Source organism: Ochotona princeps, chromosome 11 (assembly GCF_030435755.1).
Source record: "Ochotona princeps isolate mOchPri1 chromosome 11, mOchPri1.hap1, whole genome shotgun sequence".
In the NCBI taxonomy this organism is placed as follows: Eukaryota; Metazoa; Chordata; class Mammalia; order Lagomorpha; family Ochotonidae; genus Ochotona; species Ochotona princeps.
Window position 1 is genome coordinate 23,268,453 of NC_080842.1, and position 25,042 is coordinate 23,293,494.

At 40.7% G+C, this 25,042-nt stretch overlaps 1 protein-coding gene across 1 annotated transcript; it reads right to left on the reverse strand.

The window, feature by feature from the left end:
- Window positions 1-1,079: 1,079 nt before the first annotated feature.
- Window positions 1,080-20,057, reverse strand: LOC101524068 (cytochrome P450 4V2). Its single transcript, XM_004579251.3, has 11 exons — window positions 19,562-20,057; window positions 15,868-15,980; window positions 14,417-14,502; window positions 13,501-13,691; window positions 13,044-13,113; window positions 11,033-11,159; window positions 9,491-9,676; window positions 6,520-6,622; window positions 3,882-4,016; window positions 3,608-3,787; window positions 1,080-2,132 (listed from the first exon to the last, which is right to left on the reverse strand). Exons 1-11 carry the CDS (start codon window positions 19,770-19,772, stop codon window positions 1,960-1,962), a joined length of 1,575 nt encoding a protein of 524 aa, XP_004579308.2. The 5' UTR covers window positions 19,773-20,057; the 3' UTR covers window positions 1,080-1,959.
- Between the last annotated feature and the right edge of the window lie 4,985 nt (window positions 20,058-25,042).

Sequence of the window (25,042 nt, forward strand, 5' to 3'; positions counted from 1 at the left end):
ATGCTTTTAATATTTATTTATTCAAAAGTGTGTGTGTGTGTGCATGTGTGCATGTGCGTTTGAGAGAGAAGGAAGGAAGGGGCTAGAGAGAGAGATTGCTTCCATTCTCTGATCGCTCACCCAGATGACCACAATAACCATAGCTGGGCAGGCTGAGGACAGAGCCAGGGACTTCATCCTCAGCTCCTACACGGGTGGCAGCACAGTGGAAGCACTACGGCCGTCTTCCACTGCTTTCCCAAGTGCATTAGCAGGGAGTTATCATAGTTTGATATTACAGAATATGGTATATTTTCTCTGTTCCAATTCCGATATGCTTTAAATAAATTACCACTTCAGATATAAGTAACATATTAGTCTAGGGTGAAGACAAGGTCATATATAGGAAGGCAACAATAAGCAAGGGTTTACATCAAATGTAATATCTTCTGTAGGTTCACCACAAATTTGGGGGTCAAGGGCTATATGCAAATGGATAAAACTAAGAGACAAACACAATACTGACCATGATTAAAACTTTAATGATATAAAATCATCTAGGAGGGAGATCTGACATCATTCATGCATTTTCTAGATAGCATCTTCTCCAATTGAATCTCCTACTTCTTTGTTTTCTGATCAGCAGGCACTGGGGATCTTTGGAATAGCTGCTGATTTTTCTCCACCTGTTCCAGGAAAGTGCTTACCAAACAGCCATGGTTTTATAGTCTCTTCCATTGGTGTCTACTAAAGAACAGATATTCTGCCTAGAAATGTGCTGTTTCTGTTATTTTCTTAGAGAAATATAAGAAAATCTTACTAAATTATAAATCTTCAAAAACTGGTGAAGAAGTAAAGATAGTGTCAGTAGAATGGAAATTCAGGAAATGTATGCCACTTATCAGCTTTCGAGTCAATGTTTGTGAGGACTGAATTTTTTTTTTTTTAATTTTTGGGTGAGGAATGAATTAACTGGAGTCTAAACCTACACTAAATGAGATGCTTCTAGGTGATTAAATATAGATGAACAGCTTCTTTTTTTGTTTTATAGAGTCAAGAATTTCAGATAAATATGACTAGGTCAGAGGTGAAAGTCTGACTTTTGTAAAGCACCAGTGTAGTGGGGAAGAGAGTGTGTCAGAAAAGGAGTGGAGGTGTTTAGAGGACAGATCTCTAGTTCCAAACTTGTCTGAACAAGTCGCATGACTCCGGATGGAAACTTCCCTTCCTGTTGATTTTATTCCCTCCTCGTGTAAAGGAGAGTAAGTCATATATATCCTCAGGTGAATCCTGCTGCAAAAAATCATCAGCCCACCATGTAAGGTGTGATGAGGCTAGAGATGACCCAAAATAATCTCTTCCAATAATGCATATTATATTTTAAGGCAAATGTGATTCTATGAAGAATAAAATGAAGGCCATATGGGCACAAAGGGGAAACTGATGCAAAATTTACAAGTCTTTTACAAATAATCTGCTCTAAGTGCAAAATATGAAAAGTACTATAATACCATAACTTATGTCACTGACATAATTCAAATAATGTAAGCCCCTAAGTCAAAGCAATTAATTACTCATCAGTTCAAATTGTATTATACATATATGCATGTGTATAGTATATGTGTGTGAACAACGATTTTTTTTTTTAAACATTCTGAAACTTCAATTAAATGCTGTCTTTGGATCTACTAGTTGACATGGAAATAGTCTATGAATCCCTCTGATGAGGAATGTATATATGTTTCTTTGGGCACTGATTTGATAGCTCTACTCTTGGGAACACGATCAAGTGCAACATTTATGAGGGTGATTGAAATATAAAAACTATCTCTTTGGTGGACCTGACCCCAAGATCAGTAGCAACAAGAAAACTTGGGTACAGGGATTCAGACTACAGAACTTCCATTGTAAAATTTGCACATACTAAGTTTCTGTTTTAGAAAGCTCTCTCCACGGTAAAGGTGCAGTGCAATGATTCGGTTAGGCTTTATCTGTATTTCTTTTCTTCAACTTGATCCAGATGCCATTAGTTGGACGAAGAATCAACTCTCCTGCTAGACCAAGTTCTTCTCTTTTCTGGGTGGATTCTACCCACAGCTTCCTCAGGATGCAGGAAAGAATAGCCTTTTCTTCCATAATGGCAAACTTTTGACCTTCAAATTAACATAAACCATTATATTAGTTTCAGATAGTCTAGAACTATACATGAAGTAATAAACCTCATCAGCAATTTTATGTTCCCAGTAAGCCAGGAGAATCAAAATCACTTGGAGTAAGAAATGAAAGTTCTGACAACACTTTCCTGCCCCAAACCGGTGTATCTGAGTAGCTGAGATTAACCACAGGTTCTGCAATTCAGCATTACTTTAGCAGCATCCTGGGCTCTATAAAATTTGAGACTCACTACTCTGTGTTGTTTCTCTATTGAGTCTTTATTTTGCTAGACAGTCACCAGCCACATTTCAGAATCACTCATTTAAACCTGGCCTCTTTTTTTTTCTAATTCCTGCATTTACATAAAGAAATGATAGAATGCTAGATATAGTAAAACCAAGTGTTATACTTGGGATGTACACTCATGTTTCTTAGGTACTTCAGCTGATCATAAAATAGGCATTCTTTGTTTTTCTTTGCAAAATGCAATTCTCAAAATTAGTAGACACAGAAATATTAAACATAACTAAATATGTATAGCACTTGCATTGTGGCACAGCTGGTTAAGGTACTGCCTTCTATGCCAACATCCCATATTGGTTCTCTTTCAAAGCCTGGCTTCTTCACTTCTGATTCAGCTCTGTACTAATATGCCTTGAGGATACCACAAGCTCTCTGTGCCCTTGTCACCTATAGAGGAAACCTTGATTGAGCTCTAGCTGTTGCAGGCTTTGGGGAGTGAACCAGTGGATGCAGGATCTTTAGCTTTCTCTTTATGACCCTCTGTCTCTGTCTTTCAAATAAATACGTCTTTAAAAAATAAGTAATCATGTGAATGAATTGTTTACCATAATAAATAATACTTTCATTCAAAAGACACAATATTTCTAGACTGCATTATGAAATGCATTATGTGTTGTATTATGGATTGCTTTGTATCCCCCACAAAATTCATTTTTCTAAGTCTTGACCCCCAGTATTTCAGACTGAGACTATAGTTGGAGATGGGATTTTTTAAAAGGTAATGGAGGTTAACTGACGTATCTTGATTGGGTTAAGGTTAAATGAAGTCGTTAGAGTTAAGTGAGGTGGGCCCTAATACAGTCTGTCCTGAGAAGCTACAGTTACAGGCACATGCAAGGTGAAGACCAAGTAAGACACACAGGTGACAGCCATCACCAGGCCAAGGAGAGGGGTCCATGTCTGAATGTTGGGTGTCCAGCCTCTTGAAATGTGAGAAAATTCATTTCTGTCTTTTAACCCACCTAGTCTGTGCTACTTTGTTATGGCAATTTTAGCAAACTAAGACACATTCAGAAGCAGCAAATATGATGTCATAAATGGAAGGGAAAGAAAGCCAGTGTTGGAAACTGTTGCACAAGGGAAATGTCACACCATGTCTTAAAGCAATGAGTGTGAGAAACCTCCTCTCCTGTGGGCCCAGGAGATCTGGTCAGGCTGGAAGGATACAAACCTATGCAGTTTCTGGGTCCAGCAGAGAAGGGCACATATGCATAGGGATGGCGTCCCTGTGCATTCTCAGGAAAGAACCGTTCTGGCTGGAATTCCTCAGGATTGGGGAAGTATTTTGGATCTCTGTGCAATGCATAGGGAACGATGACTGCTTGCGTGCCTTGTGTCACGTTGAATCCCGCTGTCAAGAAGTGGTCAATATGGCTGAGTCTGGAGCAAGACAGGTAATGTAGATGAATCCACTCTCCTTGCCATGCCCACTATAGAATACTTACCCACTACACAATCTTCACTAAGGCTACGGGCAAACATAGGAACAGAAGGAAACAGGCGCAGTGTCTCCTTAATAACACATTCCAGATATTTAAGATTCTTCAAGTCTTCTAAGGTAGCAGGACGATCAGATTTCCCTGATTAAAGCAAATGTATAAGATGACAGTGAAAGGACTACCTGGGCTGGGAAGAAGGAAGCATCAAAGAAGACGTGAATGAAAACACTCAGCTGTCAAATACTCAGTCCCACAGCAGAACTCCTAATATGATACATAATCACAATAAAAATAAAACAGTATGCTGAGTATAAAGAAATCAAACAGAAAAGGTCACTCATGATTCCATTTCTAAGAAGTGTTCAGTATATAGAGACAGCAAGTATGTAAGTGAGTTCTGAGGATAAGGGAAATAGAATGATTGCTTAATGGTATAGCAGCTTCTTTTGAGGTAAAAATAGTTTGGAATCCGATTGGGATGGGATTACACAACAGTGTAAGAATACTAAATATGACTGCACAGGGTGGGTACTTGGCCTAGCAGGTAAGATGCCAGTTACGTTGTCCTCATCCCATAACAGGGTGCCAGAATTTGATACCTGGCTTACTTCCTGCTTCCAGCTCCCAGTGGTGTAGACGCTGGGAGACAGTAGTGACTGATCTGGAGAGCTTTCTGGCCTCCTGGCTTCAGCCCTGGTTCAGTCACTGCTACTGCAGACATTTGGAGTGTGAACCGATACATCAAGAATATACACACTCTTTCTCTCAAATAAAGAGGTTTAAATAAAATAGCAAGAGGAATTGTTATTTGTAACTTGGCTCCAAAAGATTATTTGCTCGAAATTTTGAGAGCTAATGAGGCGTGGCAAGCAGAAAACCTGAGAAAGAGCAGAACAAAGCTTCCAGGCATTATTGTTGTGTTGCTAATTATGTGAGACCAAAAAAAAAAAAAAAAAAAAAAAAAACCAGAAAAACAAAACCCTTTGGAAACTGAGGAATGAATTAGAAATAACAGGGAGTACCAAAAATGTGACTGTGATCCAGATGAACTGTAACCTTCCATAAGACCAAATTTAACCTCCCCAGGTAATCTGAGCGAGGTTACACTCCCTCTATGAACAGATACAAAGTATAGACCATCTCCATTCTGCAAAACAAAACTCTACCTCTAGAAATGAAATCCTAGGTTCTGTACACTCTGAATACAAAACTGCTTTTCCACTCTCGTTTCTCAACAGGCCTCATTTTCCCGAATGCCCTGAATTCCAGCTGTCCCTCACACAGCTTCGTGACGCTCCTCATCACAAGCTTCCCGCTCTATGCAGCTGTGCATCCACTTCCTGTTTCTGACATGCCTTTCTTCTCCAACTTTTCATTCTTAATTTTTCCTTCTTCGCTATTTTTTTTTAGTATACAAAACTGCATCAGATATCACACTAATGTCTGGAAGACCCAAAGTGTTCCCTTTGGGTCTTCCAGCAATTGGGAGCCACATGACATGTGATTTTTAAAAAGAATTTTAAAAAGTGATAGTAGCCCCTTGGTCATAGGCAAAATAATTGGCCTTCCCAAGACATGAGGTCCAAATCCTTGAAATGTGCAAATGATATAAATAATACTTTACTTGGGTTGAATAGCAGAGGAGAATAGGGGAGTTCTTGCAGAATCGATCAAATCAGGTGTCTTAAAATGAGATGATGATACTGGATTATCCAATTAGGCCCTGTGTGCTACAATAAATGCTACTATAGCAAACATACATGCGCACGCACACACGCACACACACACGGAAAGTGAAGACAGAGGCAGAGATTTTAGCCTTGTGGTCATAAGCCAAGAAATCCTAGCAGTCAGCATTTCTTAACAGGCAAAGAGTTGATTTTATCCAGAAAGAGTACAATCTCAGTATTATGTGGGCTCAGTGAATCTGATGTTGGACTTGTGGTATCAACAACTATGACAGAATAATTGCCTGTGTTTTTAAGTCTCCCAATTTGCAAAATTTGTTACCGCAACTGCAAGAAACTAATACACATCCATCCTTCATACACCTGATCCCTTCTTGCTTGGAACATGTACATTTCACCTGAAGCAATAATCAAGAAGGAAGACTTTAAGGATGATAAAAAACAGCAGAAAGAAAGAAGAGTGATTTTGAAACCCTGGGTTAGCCCCCTGTGATAGTCTCATACTCTTACCCTTTACTAATTGCACTAATTGCAGAAATTTGTTTCCTACCAGTTTCACAAAGCTTTGGAACCAGACGGTTGTGTGTGAAGCAACGTTCCTATATCCCTCTGAACAACTTCAGCTGATCCCTCTGCTCCCGAGTAGCACCCTTTTCAGTCACTCACACCATCCGTTTCTCCATGCTTTATGCAAATGAGCCCCTGTTGTCCACTAAGCAGGTAGACCTTTGAAGATTGTCAGATTTCTCTGTGCATTTGGCAACTGGCAAATGAGTGCAAGGGAATAGATGAGGATTTGCAAAGGAGACCAGACCTGGAAGGTGTCCCGCAGGAAAGCTTTCCTGCTTGTAGGCGTGCCTTTGAAACAGGCTCACCAGAACAACCTGAAGGAGGAAACAGAACTAGCTTTGGTGGACCTATTACCCACAGCTGAACAGGGAAGGAGCCAAACATACCAAACACTTCATCAAGTTCATTGTCCACTTTTTTCTGAACTTCTGGATAAGAACCCAATAGGTATAAGGACCAGTTTATTGCTGCAGCAGTTGTATCATGGCCCTGCAAAAACAAGGGAAAAAAGAAGAGTTTGAGAACATGAGAAGTGACAATAATAGGTGCTTTTAAGCATCTGTGAGTTTGACAGCTGCAATATGACTGCAGATCATCACAGATCAATTCCATGAAGTTTCTCATCTCACTGAGAGGCAAACAAGTAAGCTAAACAATCAATTAGGAGTGGAGGTTTGTGCTTAGAGATGCCATTACACGGCTTCAGGGTGCAGGACGCCTGGAGGGAGAGGCTGGGCTGTTCTATGAAGGAGAGCATTCCAAAGAAGTGAAGTCAGCAAGACCTCTGTAATGAGAAAAATGTCTGATTCATGAGCCAACTTTGCAGATCTGTACTTCCCTCACTTCCCCTCTTGGAAAGGCAAGATTTACCTGCTGATGGTAGCCTCCAGGGAGCACAAGTGTGCTCTGGGTAATACTTGTATTCTTTACATCAAGAAATTAGTCAACAGCCTGATTCATGACTTGGCCACATTTTAAGCAAAGTGCTGAAACTACCTCCATGGATCCTCACAATAACTCCAGGAAATATTTATTATTGCTACTTGCATTTTAGAGATTTAATTCTTAGGCAAAACAAATTTCTTTAAAGGTTATTATGTCACTTCCCCAGGTCCAGAGAGTTTAGTTGGAGGCAGAGACAGGAAGTAAGTCCCTAGAGAGTCCCATGACAAATGAGAGCCCATGCTGTTATGCTCCACAAAGCAAGGACTGGACTGGGTAAGGAGATTACATCTCCAAGCCCAGTGTTAATGCCACCACAGTCCTCCGCTCTACCATGGATTTAGCATTCTACCTCTGATCTCCTTCGAACTGGTGAGACCGTTAGGAATAAAAGACTGCATTGATGTAAAATCAGTAGTTGTATTAGAATTCTATAACTAAGGCTTTTATAATAAAAAAAGAAAAAAAAACTCTGCTGTGAATGATACTAACTTTCTATTTTCCCAATGTGATGCAAGTGGTTGTTGCAGTATGTCAATTTCTGGGCCAAAATCTGAGATTCTTGTTTTACAAGTCAGCTATGAGATTGAACTTTTTGAGGCTTATTTTGAAATTTATTTAAATATGTATTTTGCAAATCTCTGATATTTTTGCCTTGTTGCGTTTGCTTATGCTGGCAGCTCCTTTACAAAGTTCTGGAATTCCAGATGAGGTTTGGCCCATTTCACTGACTTGCCTACTGAGTCACATAAGAAATATCATATATTTCAAAAGACTATGAAAATATACATTTATTTTTGGAGTCAAACGTTTTTGAGACTCATAGATATGAGGAATTTTCGAAAGTTTATGATAAATTTCCTATTATGAGAAAAGCTATGCATGGATTTCAAAACTTCTGCATCCAAATAAATTTCATTTTACCACAACTTTTGGAAGCACCCTCTTGCTCTCATTAAATCATCTCTAACGTGTTTTGAATGTGTGAGTGGAAGCCCAATCCATTGTAAAAATGAACTCTACCAAACTTGCTGTATTTTACTTTCTGCTATCCCCAGAAAACAAGATGAAGTAATACATAGAGCAGAGTTATTGATGCACAAATAGGAAAGGGGAGAGGCAAACACTGTAATAGCCAGTGTCTGGAACCTGGATTGTGAAAGAAAAAAGAGTGTAGGCCTGCACATACCTCATGGTAGTCACAGTGTGACAGTAGCTCAGGGGATGTCTCCTATTCAATGCAAAGAAGAACTAGAATTTCAAAGGACCAAGGACAAAGGAGATCATTATTGGTGTTTTCATGAGTGAGAGGATACTAGTGGGAGATATATGTATGTGTGTGCGTGTCCTGGAATAGGATGGAGATGTGACATCTATTCACTTCAACATCAGATACCAGGCTCCGGTATCCTGTGTCAGGCTAGAATAACAGTAATGGGCAATGATTGTGATGCAGTGAGTTAAGCCACATCTTAGCATCTTCCATGCTGGAATGCCTGGGGTAGGGGACTGCCTCAGCTTCTGATCCAGCTTCCTGCCAGGGTGCATCCTGGGAGACAGCTGGTGATGGTGCAAATGCTTGAGCCCCTACTAGCCATGAGAGAGACTTAGATGGAGTTCCTGATTCCTAACTGTTTCAGGCGCTTGGGGAATGAATCAACAAATGGCAGACATACTCTCTCTCCCCATAATTATGATTTTCAAATAAGTAAATAATTTTTTAACGTATTCATATTCTATCTAGTTTTATATGCAGTACAAAATTGAAAACTTGACAACACCTTTCACTTTCCTTGGGGGACATTACTATTGGAAGATTTCAAAGCGCATTCCTATCTTTATTTTGTAATTCATGTATAGAAAGAGACACTCTTTGTAATATTTATTATAATATCTAAAACTATTTTATTTGTAAAATGTACTTTTCCTTTAAAAGTGGACACCAGAAGTCTCTTTGGGATGACAGTTGAGTTAAATTATTTATAGGAGGGCTATTATTATCACGCTCTGCTAACGTGGCTCATGGCACTAAATAAGGGATTATTTGCTAGAACTTTAAAAGAGAGGCAATCAAGATGGGTTTGTGGACTTGGGAAATGAAGAGGAAGTAGTGGGCAATGCAGAGAACTGAGCTCAATTTCTGGCTGCTCTTCTGCTCTGGAAAAGTCTGACTGACCTTGGGTTTTCCTGAGGGAAAAAAATGCTGCTATAGACATCATCAGTTAAAATCTTACTCTGAAGAAAGGAGTTGATCTGGTACTTAATGAAGTTCTCAAACTTGGTACTTTCTGATAATACAATGAATTTTCTTTAGCAGTATTAAACTACTTTAACATTTGACCAGTTTATTAAAACTAACTAGAAATTGTTAAGGAAATGTGAAACTATCAAGACAGAAATACAATGGTAAAATACCTCAAACATGAAAGTGTCAACTTCTTCTCGAATATCCTCATGACTTAACTTGTTCCCTTCATCATCAGTCACAGTCAAAAGCAGGTCAAGAAAAGCCTTGCGTTTGACTTTGGAGGAGGAATGATTCCTGTCAGCATCTTGGCCCCCTTCATCTGTCTTCATCGCATAGGCTCGCTCAGCAATCACCTGTAAGATTTAAATTCCAGCCATGATTTGTTGGCACTTTGATAGTCTTGTAACACGTTTTCCCATGTAAATATATTGGTTCAGCTTATTTTTTCTAAACCCTCCCCTTCCTGTCAATTTTAGTAACAACCAAGTCTCTTCTAAAAACAGAGTAATGTGTCCTAAGTAACATCCATGGCATTATTTGGTGAAGCTTTTAGACTTCCTGGCAGACAAATCCCTTGATTCCAAGTGTTATTTTTGTCATCTTTGCAACGTGGGAATAGCATCACAGTCTTCTAAGTAATGCCCTAGAGATTTCAGTGAAGTGGCAGGGAGAGTGCAATCATTACATAATACACTAGTTACTGCTCATGCTTAATTTCATTTTTCCCTGGAGAAAAGAAAAAGCAAGTAGTGCTGTTCGGTTTACCCTGGTTCTCATCCTGTCTGCTATGCCCTTTCCTCAGATGTCTGCCTGGCTGGCCCCTCCTTCCTCTCTGGTCGCTACCATTGTCACGTTCCCAGAGACATCCTTAGTTGCTTCCTTAGTCCCCAACATTCTCTATCTTCCTAATCTTTGGCTTTCTCCGCTTCATTTACCACCTGACATATTGTTTAGAGTCTTTCTTCTCTAACAAAGATGACCATGTGACTATGAACTTGACTTTGTTCAATAACGTATTTTCAACCTCCAGAGTACTGCTTGCCATTTTAAGTAGGCACAAGAGATATCAGTCAGATGAATAAAATGATTAAAGCCCATGAACCTCATCTGACAACTTATATTTATTGCAATATCTCCATTATTTCTGAATTAGAAATAAAATTATAGCTATTTGTAAATCCTTTTGAAGTTTAAGATTAAGCCTTTAATGTCTTTTGCTTTTGAAAACTATCTAATCCAAATAGTTTCCAGAGTAGATCTTTGTCTTTTCATTCTTCTAACACAGATTGTATCTTACTTTGCAATTTGTTCATAGGTAACCTCTGCTACTAAGCTATCTTCTTTTAAGGTAGGAACATACCTGTTTTATTCATTATTACATTTCCAATAATTGGTATAGTAGTATTTGGCACTTAATAAGTGGTTGATTAATATTTGCTGAACATATAATTTATAAGTATACTGACCACTTTTTCTCTTGATCATTAAGTTTGACTTTTATTTCGTTAAACACAGACATTTGGCACTATTGTGGCATGTTAATAAAAAGTTCACAAACTTATAAAAAGTTCCTGAAATGGATAGTTATAATGGTTGTACAACAGTGCTAATGCACTTAATGCCACTGAGCTACACACTTAACATGATTATAACCATAAATTTTATAGTACATATAGTTTGTAAAACAATAGAAACCCTTGAAGACTTACACTGTCAGTAAACTCATGTAGGATCTTAAGACACCTCTTGTGTTCTCTCCCTTCTTTAAACATAAGGTACCAAAGGTCAAGCCAAAGCCAGGGCATCTTCATTCTTCGAAATATTATATCACTCATCCTATGAAGACAATAAAGGCACTTCAGTGATCCCATCGGAAATGTTTATTTCCTGAGCACGCGTGTGGTGCCTGGCTTTGATGAAAGTGATATTTAGATGAGAATGATGGTCATTTCTAGAGAGTATAAGAGGGTATATGCTCTACAACAAAACATGGGCCATTACATATTTGATGAAGATTTTTTTAAATTATGGATTAAACCGCTATTTGAGGTGCTGGCAAATGGGCACCAGTTCTAGTCATGGCTGTTCCATTTCCAGTCCAGTACCCAGCTGATGTGGCTCAGACAGCAGCAGAAAATGGTCCATGTACTAGGACCTCTGCATCCCATGGAGACCAGGACGGAGTTCCCGGCTCCAGCCTGGCCCAGTCCTCCAGACATGGTGGCCGTTTAGGGAGTGAAACAGCAAATAGAAGGTCTTTCTCCACACCTTTTGCAACTCTACCTTTCAAATAATCAAGATAAAATACTTTTAAAAAGAATGAGCTCTTTAGAGAAACACAGAATCTCTATAAACCATCTCTCCTAGTTGGTTTCTGGTTTCCAGTTCTGATTCTCCAGGAGAGTTCTCAGTTTTCCAAGGCCTATTGGGACTTCATATCAGAGACTACAATGAAATATCCCTCGTATGAAGGTTCACTCATTCATTTGATCATTCCTCAGGAGTGAAAAAAAAATTGACTTCCTTCTTCTATGAGAAAATGCACTCTAAATACTTATCTGTCAGGAGGCTACCACCAACACCACCTTCATTTCCAGAAATCCAGCAGAGAAAATACAGCACGACCTTCCCTTTATGACCAGCTTAGAGGCCCTGTTCCTCAGAGAAGAACTCTTGCACAAAATATCCTTGCTTTCTTTTCCAATTTCAATTCAGTCTTTCTACAGCAATTATAATAATTCATAAGTTTAGATTTATTTCCCATGCTGCTCTTTTTCATATCCTACCATAAAACCATAAGTACAATGACTGGCAAATTATGCTAGCAATTTTAGAGTAAAAATGATTATTTGAGTCACAAAAACTGATACCTGTTCAAGACAGAATATTAAAAAAAGACAAAACACAATGAAAATATACAGACAAATAATGAAAAATATAGGTAACATTTGATGTGGTATCTTAGGTTTTCTTTTCTATGAAATTTTTATACTGTAGTGGTGATCATAGTTACACAATTTTAAAAAATATTTTTGTTATTACTATGCTATCTCAGAATAGCACAATTATATTAAAATGGTAATTTTAAATAACTGCATAAAAAGACATGGTATAATTTATATAACCACTTCTTTACTGTTAAATATGAAGTAGTTTCAAAAAGCTCAGGAAAAATTCACATTATCTTTAAATTACAGTTTTCCATGAAATGTTGAAGCCCCCTTTTGTATGCTTAAACAATGAGATAAATTTTTATTATTTTTCATTTATTATTTTTAAAAATTTACTTATTTACTGATTGAATTGAAAACCAGAGTGAGAGAGAGAAAAAGAGACACATGGAAAAAAATCTTCCACCCACTGGTTCATTTTCCAAATGTCTACAACATCTGGAGCTGGGTCCAGCAAAGCCAGGAGTCAGGAACTCTAGTGTGGTCTCCCACATGGACAATAGGGGTTTAAGTCCTTGATCAATCTTCTATTGCCTTTCCAAGCATATTAGCAAGGGTGTGGGCCAGTGGCAGAGCAGCCAGTTATCCAAGTGGCACTCTAATATGGGATGCTGGCATTGCTTAACTTACCAAGCTACAACACCAGACCAAATTAAAGATTTAGCTTAGCATTTCATTTTTAATAAAAATGATGCAACGGGGAGATTATCAGCCATAGTTTCAGCCTCAATCACTAACAGTTTCAAAACAATTCAAGGACTCTGTTTACCTATAAACAGCACGAACATACTCAGAATCTTCATTGCTTTGAGCACCAACATTCTTCCCCATAGCTGTTTCTATAAAAGATGAATGAGAAGCAACCATTGAATTCACATATGTATCTTACCTTTATTTTTACAATAGTAGATACTGAAAATGTAAAAGAAATAAATCCTGTTCTGTTCTTCCGTATTCTGGAATTGTTCTTCCCCGCTTTGTCTTTTCTTGTATTTTCTGCTTCTCCTCCTCCCTGTTCTAGCCTTTCCACCCTGGCACATGGACTGTGACTGCTCCGCCCTGTGCTCTGACGTGGCTGCTGTTCCTCCAGAGGTTCAGGCAGCAGTAATCTCTCCTGAGGACTCCAGGGGCCTTCCCAAACCCTTCGTTAGTCTTCCCAGTGGAATATGATTTTCCATGTGGGCCCTTTCCACCATAATTTTATAGACAAACCCAGTGAGACTTACCACAGATTATGTCTAAGGCACAAAGAGTGATGTAAAAAAAGCAGTTGAAAGCTTCTTGGTCAACGTGCTTTTCAAGTTTATGAACCAATATATTTGCTTGCTCATTCATAACATCTAAGAAATCTTCCAGAATTGTAAAATGGAAAGTGGGTGTTAACATTTTTCTCCTCGAACGCCATTTATATCCAGTACTAGAAATTAAATATATGGTGACAAAGAAAGGAGAGTGTCATCCACAACAGATAACTGAGTCAACAAAATTCTGAAACAGTTTAATCTAGATATCTTCAAATGCTTTGGTCATAATGACAAAGATTTTCACAGATAATAAATATCATGGACTTTGTCCTATGATAGTAATATCTAAAATGGTATTCATAAAATCGAGAACTTAAATCATTTTCCTTAATTCCCAACTTTCGAGTTTCTAAGCACACTAACATTTTGCCTTTTTGTAATTACCTTAGTGATTCTAGCATGATGTCTACTGTAATCAAACTCTTCAAAATCCATACAAACGTGTTACTTTTACTTTGTTGGACCACTCTCAGAAGATGGCGTCATAGTTCAGGATGCAAGTTTAAGGGTTGAGGTCCCTGAGCTTAGTGTACTTCTCAGGGTCTGACTGCCTTGTTGATTGAATTTTCAAAATTCTCTTGCTCCAGGCAGTCCTATGCTTTGCTCCACCCATTCATCATGACCTACTAGTTCTTCTTGGTACTCTATGATGGGTACTGTTGACTTCCATGGGTCTAGATTACACCCACAATGGTCTCCTGTCCATTAACAGAACCTCTCCCACCAGCCTCTCCACTCCTACCCAGCAGCACAATGTTGTTACAGAAAAGTAATTCTGTGTCTATGTCTGAGATAACAGGTTATGCACACAAGCAACTGTTTCTATCAAGTGGCATACCTTGTAAGAAGTCCGAGGCCAAGCCATGGCTCTAGAAACTTGTACATGGAGGATTTTTCAATTTGTTTTGAACTAGTTAAAATTACCTTTATAAGAGAGGACAAAAAATAATTGAGACATATTATAGACATCAGAACAAGTTTAAATAAAGAAATACCTGGCTACAACACAACTGTTTCTAAGGCAACATTTCATAACCTTCATTTCCTCTGTGATTCTTTTTCATTCCTGTGCCTCAATGAAATTCAATGTGAGCTTTGAACATATACTTGTCATTCAATTCTGGGATTTTTGTTCAATCCCCTGCTTTGGACACACTTCTATCCGTATATTCCAAACCCACTTCTACCAGGTTAGCAATGGCAGGAGTCCATCGCACTATCATCTCATTATTATGTCTGAACTGGATTCTCGAGTAGGCAGCAAAGAAAATTCTAGCATTTTCACCACCGCAGCTGAGAAAAATAAGTCTTTGTACTATTCCCTAGGATATTTTGTTTTTAGTTCTGTTCCAATAGAAACTCTACCTTTCCAGTTGTTACTCCTTGATCTAAATCCAATTCTAACAAGCTCACAGGATAATTTACTCCATCTTACAGCAATATGTAAAAGACATGCAATCCTTTTGAAGACTAATTCCAATAGCATGGATTATTAACAATATGTACCCTATCAATATCAGAGTAGCATTATTTAAAAAAATTTGCAGTAATAAATTTGCCATTAATATTAAATGAGACCCTAAACATATTGAGGGAAACCCCTATCTACTAGTCAATCATTTTTGGGAGTCTAAAAACAGTGGCAGTGCACTTTCTTGAATTATGTACTTGTGATTCTGAAAATATATGTATCTCATTCTGCAGACTTTAAGAAAGAACAAATACATGGAGGCAGATAACTGAATGATGCCAGACTCCCCAGCATGCAGACTACACCTGAGATAGTAAATGGCACATATAAAGCTTGAAATATGGGGTCAGAGTTATAGCACAGCCAGTTAAGCCACCACCTGCACTGCTAGCATCCTGTGTTAGAGTGCCGTTACTGGCTGCTCAGCTTCTGCTACAGCTCCCTGCTTCTGTGCCTGGGAGAGCAGCTGAAGATGGCCCAAGTGCTTCAGTTTGTGCCATCCAGTGTGGGAAATGTGGATGGAGTTCCTGACTTCTGGAATCAGCTTGGCTCACACTCAGTTATTGCCAGCATTTGGGGAGTGAAACAGTGTAATGAAATAATCCATCTCTCTTGCTCTCTTTTTCTCTCCCTTTTTACCTCTTTCTCTGTTACTCTTTCAAATGAATAGATCTTCTTTTAAAGTCCAAAGTATCTAATAAAATTGTCTTGTACTGAATTGAAGGAAATGAAGAACACATTTCTAATATTTATTCTGATGAGAATCTCATATAGCCAAATACACAGTGCAGTACTGATCTTCTTTACCACATACCCACCTCCACATTTTCTGCATTATAAAGGGCCACCATTGGTATTGGCCCAACCCAGAGTTTCAACAGCGGCAGGTGTCGACATTCCTCTGTGTGCTGAATTAACTGCTGGAAAAATTCTGGGAGAAAAATATTTAATTTTCAATTCAAGAAGAAAACAGTTTTGCTGATGGTGTTGGGCAAATGTATGTTTCCTCAATTTGAAAAACAGACACATTATGTAACATGCACCAATACAGTAAGCTGGGTAAAGGTCAGATGTTTTGCAACTTTTCTGCAGACTTAAAATAATTTCAAAATCCTATTCTCATAACAAGTAAATATAATAATTTGATACTAGACGGTAGTTACATTCAAGATTTGATGTACCGAAATATGCACGTGTTTTTATCATTGTGCAGTAGCACAGAACCAGCAACAAGTGGAGTTGGACTTTGTATCAGGACACCAGGCATGCCACCTTAACCAGTACCTCGCAACAGTGTCTTTTGGGTAAAAGAATTCGCAAAATTGTTGTGAGGAGAGCTAGGTCAAACCACCACTGTCAAACCTCTTGCTCCATGTTGACATGCCTGCCTTGTTCCACTCTGACAGAAGGGACAGAGAAGTCCGGAGCTGCGGTTAACTTATCAGCTCAACTGACAGCAGCTGGGGAAAGCAGATGTTGGCATGACACACAGAAAAAGCATGAGGCTGGAGTTCACAGGCCAACTGGAAGCCAAATGCAATCTTCAAGATGAGATTACTGAGGTCAGAACTGGGACATAGTCACAGGATACAAGAACAGCCTCTTAAAAAATGATAGGATAGCTTGACAAAGAATTTATTCTAATGAAGTTCTAGACAGTGATCTGGAAACTGCATGCATTAAAACTTAATCCTTAAAAATAAGATGAAGATAGCTGTTTTAGCATTAAACAACTTTTCAAAAAACTTTTTTGGAAAATTAGCAGCTAGAGGATAGGTACCTTGGTGTAGCAGGTAAAGCCACCAACTAAGGCACCAGCATCAAGGTCAGATGCCAGTTTGAGTCCCGGCTGCTCCAGTTCCCATCCAGCTTCCTGCTAATGTGCCTAGAAAGCATTGTTAGATGGTCCAAGTGCTTGGGCCCCTGCAACCACATGGGAGATCCAAAAGAAGTCCCTGGCTTCTGATCAGTCCAGCTTTGGCCTTTGCAGCCATTCTCTCTTTGTTTCTCCCTCACTCCCTCTCTCTGTGTACTCTGCCTTTTGAATAAATAAACAAATCTTTGAAAAAATGAAAATGAGCAACTGTTTTCCTAATGCCAAAATCTAATAATTCTTGATGGAATGAAAAGTCCCTTTGTAACTGATAATATACAGTCATTCTCTCACTGAGAAAGTAACTTCAAAGAGAATTACTTTAAACAATCCAACAATCCAATCAGTTCACAGGGTTTTTTTTTTTTTTTTTGAAACTTCTTACTCTCTAGATGTTAAATTCTAATTTAATTTTCTTGGAATCCCCATAAAAATATAAGATTGCTTTTTTAAAAAGATTTATTTATTTATTTATTTATTTATTTATTTATTTTAAGTCAGGATTTAGAGAGAAAGGAAGAGACAGAGATCGTTCTTCTCTCCATTGGTTTACTGTCCGAGTGGCTGCAATAGCCAGGGCTGGGACAGGCAGAGCCCAGGATCCAGGAGCTTGCTCCAGATCTCTCATGTGGGTGGTAATGGGCCAAAGATTTGCTGCACCCACCACTGTCTTCCCAGGCACATAATCAGGGAGCTTGATCAAAAGTGGGGCAGCCAGGACTCAAAAGTGGTGCCCATCTGGGATGTCAAGGTCACCCCATGCACTGTGCTGTGCCACAATGCCAGATGATGAGAATTCCTGAGGATGTCAATTTTTACAGAGCTAAAGGAGGCCTGTATTTCTATATTATTTTCAGTGCCATAAATCCCAAAAGAAGAGGTTATCTCTTTTACTGAGACCCAAGTTGATTTTTTTTAGAGTTATATTGTTGGGCAAGATTCAATGGCTCAATTAGGTGATCCTCCACCTCCAAGCACCGACATTCTACATGGGCACCAGTTTGTTCCCGAATGCTCCACTTCCCATCCAGCTCCTTGTCTGTGCCCTGGGAAAGCGGTGGAGGATGGCCCAAAGCTTTGTGAGCTTGCATCCATGTAGGGGACCCTGAGGAAACTCCTGGCTTTTGGCTTGGGATCAGCTCAGCTATGGTCATTGCAGCCATTTGGGGAATGGACCAGCAGATGGAAGATCTTTTCTCTGTCTCTCCTTCGTTCTGTGAATCTACCTTTCCAATAAGAATAAATAAGTCTTTTTAAAAGATTTATTTTGAAACAGTTGGAGAGAGAGAGAAGGGGGTAGAAATGAATTGAGAACGATTTTTCCCTCTGCTGGTTCACATTCCACATGGCCTCAACAGCCAGGGCTGGGAGATTCCAAAGCCAGGAACTAGGAGCGTCTCTGGGTCTCTCACTTAGTTACAGAGGCCCAAACAATTAGGCCATTCTTCACTGCTTTCCCAGGTGGCTTAGGAGGGAACTGGATCAGAAGTGGAGCCTAGAACAGCCAGGACTCGACCAGGATCCCGTAAAGGATGCTGGCACTGCAGATGGTGGTTTAACTGACAATGCTGCAGCAGCAGTGCCAAACCAAGTTGATTTTCACCAATGTGATTTTCATGTTTGTAAATGTGTTGTTGAACTACTTGTAAAAATTAATCATGTTGCTTACTTGGTTGGCAAAATAATTTTACTTGAATTTCCTCTGCCAGAGAAGAATTTCAAAACATTCTAGAAAACATTCCCCATGAGAGTTCCCACGAAGCTTGGGCGACAGTGATGTTTATTTGGGGAAACAGAAGTGAAAATGAAATAATCTCTGGAGCTTCAGAGTTAGTGCTCAGTCTGTAAAAACATTACTAACAACTAACATGAGGAGGAATGTGATACTTTTTAAAATACAGGACTTTCGTGGAAATGTCTTGGTCCTAACTTGAGCTCTGGGTATTCTTAACATAAGCACTCATGAAGATCAAGTGCTGACCTGTCACCCCCTGTTCCTGATGGGGGAATTGCCAATACCAGGTACTTCTGAGAACTTTCTAACTTTAAAGTAAGCCTCCCCATCTCTGCCACCAATTTCCTTTTAAAAGATAATTTCACTGAAAGAAAAATGCACTCTTCCAAAAAAAAAAAAAAAAAAACTTTAGAAAATGCGCACGTAAGTGTGCTTTGATGCCCTGCTAATGCAGGTTATCAGCTCTTAGTTACCATGCAACCTCCTGAGACAAGCAGAAACAGGAAGCTCAAGGAAAAAAGAAAGTAGTGGTCCAGCCTTGGGAGGTAAAAGCACCCTGAGATGTCGAGGAGCCAGGGACAGATGAATTCCCAGTCTCCTGTTTTCCAAAGTGAGAGAGGTCTGAGCAGCTAGGACGGAAAAGAAGAGAGAAGAGGACAGGAGTTTGGAAACACATACAGAAAATTGCGGGAGGTGGAAGGTGGCACTAGAGATGCTGACAGGTGGTGGAGGGAAAACTAAGTAGAGCCAAAATTCCCATGAACGCCTGCTAAGGCCTCAGGTTCTGTGGTCCAGGCCAATGAGAAGGGGCGGGGAGGAGCCGTGCGGACCCCCGGGCGTGCCCCAAGAGGCGCTGCCGCGGGATGGGCGGTGTGTGACAACCGAGAACCCCCCCAACCCTTACCTTTCCCGCCCGGCTTCATGTGCAGCGCGTGTCCCACCAGCGGCAAGGCGATGCCGATGGACGGGATGGGCTTCAGTTGCTGCCATTTGCGCGCGTAGCTCGCCACCATCTGCAGCAGTTGCAAGATGAGCGAGGCGCCCGCCAGCGACGCGGCGCTCGCTGCGCCCCAGAGCAGCAGCTTCTGCCCTTCGAGCCCCAGCCAGAGCCACATCCTCTCTGTGCTTGAGGTCGCCGCTGCAGGGTCCGTGGAGCGGGTGGCCGGAGACGGAGATTGCCAGGCCCTGTTGGCTGCCCCGTGAGATCCTGATCCAAGTTCAAGTGCTTAGTGCTCGGGTCCCGGGAGGAGTTTGTGGACTCCGGGAGACTGGAGTGGCCTCCGGGATAGGGTTGGGAGGGGGATGGAGGCGGCTGCGAGGTCTGGAGGAGAAAGCAGATCTGACAGGCCCGCTGCTGTCCTGTTTCCCCGTCCGGGCCGCAGGGCAGAGGTCTCCAGGCGCCGCCCTAGGGGGTGGCTTTTGTGAACTGGGAAGCCTGCGGGATGGCGAGCTCGCCTCGGTGGGGCGCCAGCTGAAAGCGAAAGCTTGGATCTCGAGTTCTGGGCTTACTGGAGTGCTCTGGGAGAAAAGGAAGGTTTACATTTAGGGCAGCTTCGGAATGAAGTTAGAACTTGTCGCCAGCTTTCTGCATTCTGCTCTCTCGGCCAGCCAGGGTGGGCTGAGTTTTGGATTAAGGGACCCCATTGCTCATTGCACTGGCCGCCGACCGGACCGGCCGCCAGCTGGCTCCCTGAGAGGGACACCGCAGCCACTTTGTTGAGCCAGAGTAGTCCTAAAAACTTAAGCTTGGGAACCGCCGCCAGTTTACCCCAGCCCCCTGCTGGGTGATGAGTTTTAACATACTGGACGTTTAGCATATAGGACACCCGGAGGATTGTCTGATCCAGCTATTGCCCCAATTCCCATACACTTCACACCCAGGAAAGCCCGAGCCTAAGAGAAGTGAATGGGAGTGAAAGAGGACAAAGAATGAGGATTTCAATGTGTTGTGCTGGTGCTAGCAGAGGAAGGCTGAATCCGGACATAATAGTTCTCAAACTCTGTGGAACGGCAACTGAAGGACCACTGAACCTGTGGGAGGAACAGCGACCCGGGGAATGCTGATTCTTGGGGGGAGGGGAAGGAATATTAAAAAAAAACTGTCTTCTTTTTTTCCTGCTCTCACTTCTGTGCCACACACCCTACTTTCATTCTGCTCCTTCGCTTGAACCTTCCCGCTAAAGGGCAAGGAGTGTCCCAGTCCCAGTAGCAGATCACTAAGTGCTCAGTACCAAGGGAGGTGAAGAATAAAGAGCGCCTTGGATTCCGGCTCTGCTTAATTGGGTTCGTTTCCATTGAACTACTGTGCACGTAGCCAACAGCAACCTGCAAGGCCTCTCTCACGTGCAGAAAAACCGAGGCTTTTCTAAATCATATTTGTGTGCTTGCGATGGAGATTCCTAAAACATGAACTGGAAAAAAGAAGTTGTTGAACAGAGTACATGGTGTAACCCCATCTTTAGAAGAAAAGGTATCTCTGTATCTTCACTAACGTCTGGGGAAACGCACTAGTCAGCACTCACAGATTGGGATTGGAAAAGGGCAATTTAGATTTTTTGTGGAACTCTCCTGCATATTGCTTAACCACCTTAAGCCTTTTAGAAAATGTTTTTATATAATATCTTCAAGTGTATCCCCTTGGGCTTTGATTTCTTTCCTTTCCATAGCGTTGAGGCTGAACTGTAAGGTCAATTGCAGCTATAAAAGTGAATGATTCAACTGTATCAGATTCCAATAATCTCCAAGAACAAAACAAGGGCTCTTAACAGGGATTGCAGTTTGTAATCTCTGTGACTCCCTAGTCTGTGGACAAGACAAGGATTATGTAACCAGGACTCCTATTTGTATCTGACTTTGCTGATTCTATGGGCAAAGCAGGGACTATGCCCTTCACTGTGAAGAGGTGGAGCAGCAAACCTGACATGGCCAAAGAAATGCAGCGGAGCAGGGAAGAGATTGAGGCCAGGGCTTGTGCCTGTAGCACGGGATCTCTTGCAGGGCAAGCGAGATGCAGTGCATAGGCTGAGTGGAGCAATATGCAAGAGACCTGGAATGCCAGGCTAATATTGTGTTTATTTTGAAGGCCATTTGAGAGTGAGAAAGAAGGGTCCTGATGAGTTTTGGGGGCAAAGGGCAGCTGAGTAAAAGCCTAATCCTTGTGTTCCCCTCCTCACCTTTCCCAACGACACTGACAATGCACCTAGGAAATTTTTGGAAAGTTCCCCAGGAAATGGTAAAGCCTTTTGTAGCCAGCAAAGGTGAGGACAATGGGCATCATATTTACCTCTGGTAGTTTGTCCGCTTGGCTGTCCTGATTTGACCAGTACAGAAAGTGTCTCCTTACTTTCCCTGCTCAAGAATCATTCAAAGAGGGGGCCCTTGCGCAGCTCGCTGGCATTCACACCTGTTGAAAATCAAGGATTCCGAAGTAACGATCAGGGCCCAGAAAATGTTATAAGCTAGAAGGAAATCTTTGTAAATTGAGACTTTTGTTTTCCACATTTTCTGTCACTAGCAATGATTTGTCATTTAAAAAGGGATGTTTAAATTGTGAGAATAATCTCCTGATTGGAACTATGTTATTTGCTTACTTCATATACATTAGACCATAAGAGCAGTGGGAAACTTCGTCATCAGATTTTGGATATCAGATACTGAAACCAAAGGAACTATGCAATGCTCACATGCAGTTCTTTTTATAGATAGACATCACTTCAATGTAACCATCGCCCAGATCACGTACAGCCTTATGACACACACTGTGCCTGCCTTCTGAGGTTGTATCTGTGAGATGAACCTCTATTACTGCATGTAGAGTTTCTCCTCATTTGTCATAAATGTAAGCTAGTTCTTTTAGTTTGAATAGATCACAGTTTGTTATCCACTTTACTGCCAGTGGCCATTTCTGATTTTTCTATCTTAGCATTTGTATGTATAGATATAAATATACACTTATTTCTGTTGAATATATGCTTAAGAGTGAAATTGCTAAGTAATCTGGTATATGTATATTTACACATTATATCACAATGCCAACCCTGGTGTACATGTCTTTAGCCTGAATAATTACTGCCACAGCATCTACTGATTTATGTAAAAGATGGGCTAGAGACAGAACTGACCCAGCAATTGCAACTACCAGTGTGTGTGTTTGCTAATGTGAGTGATTGACAGAGCCAGACCTAGTCCTGGCAAACATACACAAGAGTCAGGTCTAGGATCACTTTAGACAAGTTTCTTTGATGATACCCAGACTGAACTGCTAGACTCAGAACTGCAACAATGGGGAAAATTGTAGGCTCTATTGTCTGACCGTGGAGTGTATGTGTCAGAACTCAGCCACTTCAGTGTCTTAGCTGGAGCAGTGGATATCATGCCCAGGTGCACATGGAGGATATGGCAGGCTATCGGAGCCTGCAGAGGACATTAGTACCATAGCAAAGGAAGCAAGGCAGAACAGTTTGGTCAGCCAAGCTTGACAGCAAATTTCTCGATGATTGGATTCTCCAAGGTGGACTATATCAGCCAATAGAACTTGGGAGGATTTCCTCATCCTTGAATAGATGAGATGGACAGCATTTCAGAACTATCAAAATCACCTAAACAGAACCCACAGAGCATGTTCCACATCAGGGACCCTGGGATGACATTGGGTGGCCATTCCCCATTCCTGGGTGCTATGGCAGTTGAGAGGCTGCATGTGGTTTTTCCCCTTATCTGCCCCATTCCCACAGATACAGGAAGAGGAAAATGAACATTTGGAAACAATGGTCTACCTAACTTTTCCTTAACTCTTCCAACCCTAACCACCTATGTAAATATCATCAAAGCTAAAATTTAAAAATAATAATAATAATAAATAAAGTTCTGTCTCTGAATTCAACATGTCAACATTAAGAGGAGCTACTTGACTGGATGCCCTTAAGGGCAATAATGTCCTCCAGGCCAGAGAAATATCTGAACAGCATCTTTGGGCCTGACATGATGGCTCAATTGGCCAATCCACCTCCAAGTGCCAGGGTCCCGTATGGGTGCCAGTTCATGTCTTGACTGCTCCACTTTCCATCCTGCTTATGGCCTGGTTATGCAGTGGAGGATGGCCCAAAGTGTCAGGATCCTGCGCCCACTTGAGAAACCCAGAAGAAGCTCTTGGCTCCTGGCTTTGGAATGGCTTAGCTCAAGTCTTCGTGACCACTTAGAGAGATAGTGAAAACAGATGGAAGATCTTTTTCTCTGTCCTTCTCCCTGTAAATCTGCATTTCCAATAAAAATAAATTATCTTTTAAAGACTTATTTATTTTTATTGGAAATGCAGATTTACAGGGAGGAGGAGAGACAAAGAGGAAGATGCTCCATCCGGTAATTCACTCCTCAAGTGGCTTCAACGGCCAGAGCTGGACCAAACAGAAGCCAGGAGCCAGGAGTTTCTTCCAGATCTCCCATGTGTGTGCAGGGTCCCAAGGCTTTGTGTCATCCTAGACTGCTTTCCCAGGCCACAAGCAGGGAAATGCATGGGAAAAAGGGCTACTGGGACATGAACCGGCACCCATGTGAGTTTCTGGTGCATACAAGGCTAGGACTTAAGCTTCTAGGCTACTGCACTGGGCCTAATTTTTTTAAAAAGAAACCTATTTTAACTCTTGAGGTCTTCAACTGATTATGTAAGACTTATTCACATTTTGAAGGGCAGTCTGACTTATTCATTGTCTACTGATTGTCTGCTGATTAGATGTAAATTACAGCCAAATAACCTTCACAGCAATAACTGGATTGATGTCTTGCCAAACTCATGGGGACCATATTGCAGTTGACACTTAAAAGTAGCCATTACATTAGGAAAGATTTCTTCCAAGTCATCAAATGTTCCTTGTGCAATTAAAGAAGATCCACTTCTCATTATAAAATGACCATTTTCTTCAAATTTGTTTTAATTTTAGTTTAATCACAATCGAAATCTTTTCGGCGTAGTATGTGTCTATGTGTGTATGCGCGCGCACATACACATACTAATACTATTCTAAAATTTATTTGGAAATAACAAGAGCTCAAATTATCAGTAAAGGAGCTGGCACTGTGGCATAGCTGTAGCCTGTCATGCCAGTTCAAGTCCCCACTGCTCTCCTTCTGAATCATCTGGGGAGAGAGCCAGTGGATAGATAATTTCTCCCTATCTCTCTGTCTCTCCTTCTCTCTTCTATAATTCTGTCTTTCAAATAAATATGTAAATCTTAAAAAAAATGCCAGGTAAGCCATTTAATATTTGAAAATAAGTTACATAACTTACACTAAGAAACATGAAATACAAATTATAGCAATTAAAAGTGTGTTGTTGATAAAAATATGAGAATAAATTAGTTTATAAATTATAAATTACCAAGCTAGCACA

Bases quoted from the DNA above. Each gene is read 5' to 3' on its own strand.
- LOC101524068 (XM_004579251.3), bottom strand. From the start codon at position 19,772: ATGTGGCTCTGGCTGGGGCTCGAAGGGCAGAAGCTGCTGCTCTGGGGC. The intron at 9,677-11,032 runs GTAAGTCTTCAA...TAAATCTTACAG, and splicing joins TACATGAGTTTACTGACAGT to GTGATTGCTGAGCGAGCCTA. The intron at 3,788-3,881 runs GTAAGTATTCTA...ACTTCTTGACAG, and splicing joins TAGTGAAGATTGTGTAGTGG to CGGGATTCAACGTGACACAA.